The sequence below is a fragment of the Lygodium microphyllum genome, chromosome 1 (assembly GCF_053477565.2).
Source record: "Lygodium microphyllum isolate KBCC chromosome 1, Lygodium_microphyllum_v1.1.10, whole genome shotgun sequence".
NCBI classification, from domain to species: domain Eukaryota; kingdom Viridiplantae; phylum Streptophyta; class Polypodiopsida; order Schizaeales; family Lygodiaceae; genus Lygodium; species Lygodium microphyllum.
In genome coordinates, this window is record NC_141135.1 from 53237728 (window position 1) to 53240272 (window position 2545).

At 38.9% G+C, this 2545-nt stretch overlaps 1 protein-coding gene across 2 annotated transcripts; it reads right to left on the bottom strand.

The window, feature by feature from the left end:
* Positions 1-968: 968 nt before the first annotated feature.
* On the bottom strand, positions 969-2185 carry LOC148041116 (uncharacterized). 2 transcript variants are annotated; one of them, XM_087687466.1, is made up of 3 exons: positions 1923-2185; positions 1719-1801; positions 969-1640 (listed from the first exon to the last, which is right to left on the bottom strand). In XM_087687466.1, the coding sequence occupies exons 1-3, from the start codon at positions 2101-2103 to the stop codon at positions 1560-1562; spliced, it is 345 nt and encodes a 114-aa protein (XP_087543592.1). In that variant the 5' UTR covers positions 2104-2185; the 3' UTR covers positions 969-1559. The 2 variants fall into 2 exon arrangements, with proteins under 2 accessions (XP_087543592.1, XP_087543600.1); XM_087687474.1 differs by having other exon boundaries at positions 1752-1801; positions 1923-2183.
* Positions 2186-2545: the final 360 nt, after the last annotated feature.

A 2545-nucleotide genomic window follows, 5' to 3' on the forward strand; every position in this document is an offset into this window, starting at 1 on the left:
ACTTTTTGACCAGCCTAGGTCACTTGTTGGTCACCTAAGTCAGTTACTTCTGGTCCCATGTGGACCTAGTGGACTTTTGACAGTTTTTGGCATCATTTTTGGGTTTTGACCATATTTTTGTACCTGAATTAATGTGATTTATCTAGCAGACTGTCAATTACTTCCAGATATCCATGTTATAGGTTCCCATAGACTTATTGTACATGGTATAACTGCAAATTATATGCTAAATACAAAAGAACTTGTATAACTAAGGTGGTTATTGGATAATAATGCCTAAATTTTGTATGCAAATATCTCATATAACTTCCAGTGAAACTCTTCTTGTGTTCATAAGAATCCCATGATTTATATCATAAACAATAAACTCTTTGACAACGTGATAATATGCAAAGAGCTATGGATACATGGGACTTGTTTACCGTTGCTTCATGGCCTCACATTAATGCACCTAAATGAGTGATTATCAGTTGCACCAAACACGATCCTCGAGCCTTGGTGGGTTGAACTTAAATGCTAATTAGACCCAATTACTATTAGACATGCAAACCTATGATTTATTTGTAGCGCAATAAGAAAATGGAAAATCCTCCTACTCATAATATAAGATCCTTAAAATTGGGTAGGGTTCATGTATCACTATATAATTGATTATCATTAATAGATTATCACCTTACAAGCTAAAAGGATTAAAGGGTGAGAGTATCCAACTTCTTTATCATGGAATTTCTTTGGTTTCTTTTCTTTAATTAGATCATATGTAGTTGAATCATTTTTCGATTTTAGATGCAACAAATTACAAGGTTACATAATAATAGTGAAATTGCATTTCTATAGTTGAGCTATCTTCTCATCATTCAATTTCGTTATACCTTGTATTCTTTGATGAATAGGAAATAAGTATTTGCAAGATTGTGATGCCCACAAGATAACACAAGCACAATCAGAATTCAATCTCAATTCCCTTTTTCAACCAAACGATGAATAGTCATAGACTTTTGTATGTCAATATAATGAGATTAGTTTAGATAAATCCTATCGAAAGGAAATAATGAGAATAGGAATATTTTGGTGACAATATGTACAATGCACTCCTCAATCTCAAGTGACTAGATGCCATGAATCAAATGATAACATAGAATATTATTTGATTACTTAGAAAACAAGGTCAAAAGCAATTGTCATTTTTGCTCTCGATTGGACAAATAGGTGCAAGCATGCATGGCTCAAAGTTGAAGGTTGCATTAGCCTTCAATGAGAGATCTTTCCTCCAAAAGAAAGGTAGAAATAAGTTTTGCCCTTCAAAGTAAGAATACAGTTAGAGTAGGAGTAGTAGTCTACACTTCCAGTCTCGTGACTGACAAAAAAAATTTGAGGTTTTGAAATTTGGTATAGTCCTTCAAATTACAATTTTGGGTTGTCCTTCCAATTGAAATTGAAAGTTGTGCCCATATTTAAGCTAGGTAGGCATTGAATTCCCATTGAAAGGCCTTGGTTTTGAAGGATGCATAACTCTTCTCTAGGGGGTATGGCAGGGGTAGGTTGTGAAAATTTATTGTTTAAGGGGATCCACTACTCACCTCGCGTTTGTTGTTTGAGGGAGGGGGTCCATTAGTCACGTAGCTACGGGGTCGTTGAAACTGTAAAGCATAGAAGAGGGATTAATTAGTGCCCAAAAATGATCATTTGGATCTACTGAAGTCCAAGGCGTGTCATACTATAAACTGCAAGGAGGCGCCGATCAACTTCACCGGGCGGCTCCCAGGGTCGGCCACAACGCTGATGGGTCCATTTGGGATAACTAATACCATGAGCAAGGCAATAAGTAGAGTTGATCGTCAGCATCATTGAAAGGGGAAGATGCGATTAAGGCTTATAATATGAAAGGGGTAGATGGGCTTTAGGTTAAGATGAATTATCACCTGCAGGAGGCGGCGGCGGCGGTGGCTGAGTGAACTGTGCATTTGCAGGAGGAGGAGGCTGAGTGAGCTGTGCATTTGATGCTGTAGTAGGAGGAGGAGGAGTAGTAGCAACTGCTGCTGCTGCTGAAAGCATAATACTAAGAAGGAGAGCCAGTGATAGAATCGTCGACAGGCGACTCATGTTGTTTTTCTTAGTCACGAGTCACGACTGTATATGAGATATAGGTAGGAGAGTCTATTAAATAGGAAGAGACGATCTGAATCCCATCTGATGTTGGCGCTTTTCTTGAGAGTCTTCGCAGTTTCTAATTCTCAGGCTTAGTCGTGACTCGTTATGGCCGGGTCGCCTGTGGATAGGTCGACGTTTTCAATGTGACTCTCTCCTCTTACTACGTAAAAAGCCGCCTCCTCCTGCTCTCTCTCTCTCTCTCTCACTCATGTAAGATTGTATTCTCACGAGTCACACCTGTAAAGGTGCGCTACAGTAGCTTAGAGCCTTAAAGTCACCTTGAATGTCAAGGCTCAAGCTCAAGGCAAGTCTGTCCCGTACGCTTGCATCTTTATTGCAAATAGACCCTTAGAAGTTAGTGTTCTTCTTGAAGACCAAAATCAGCCTTGGTCTT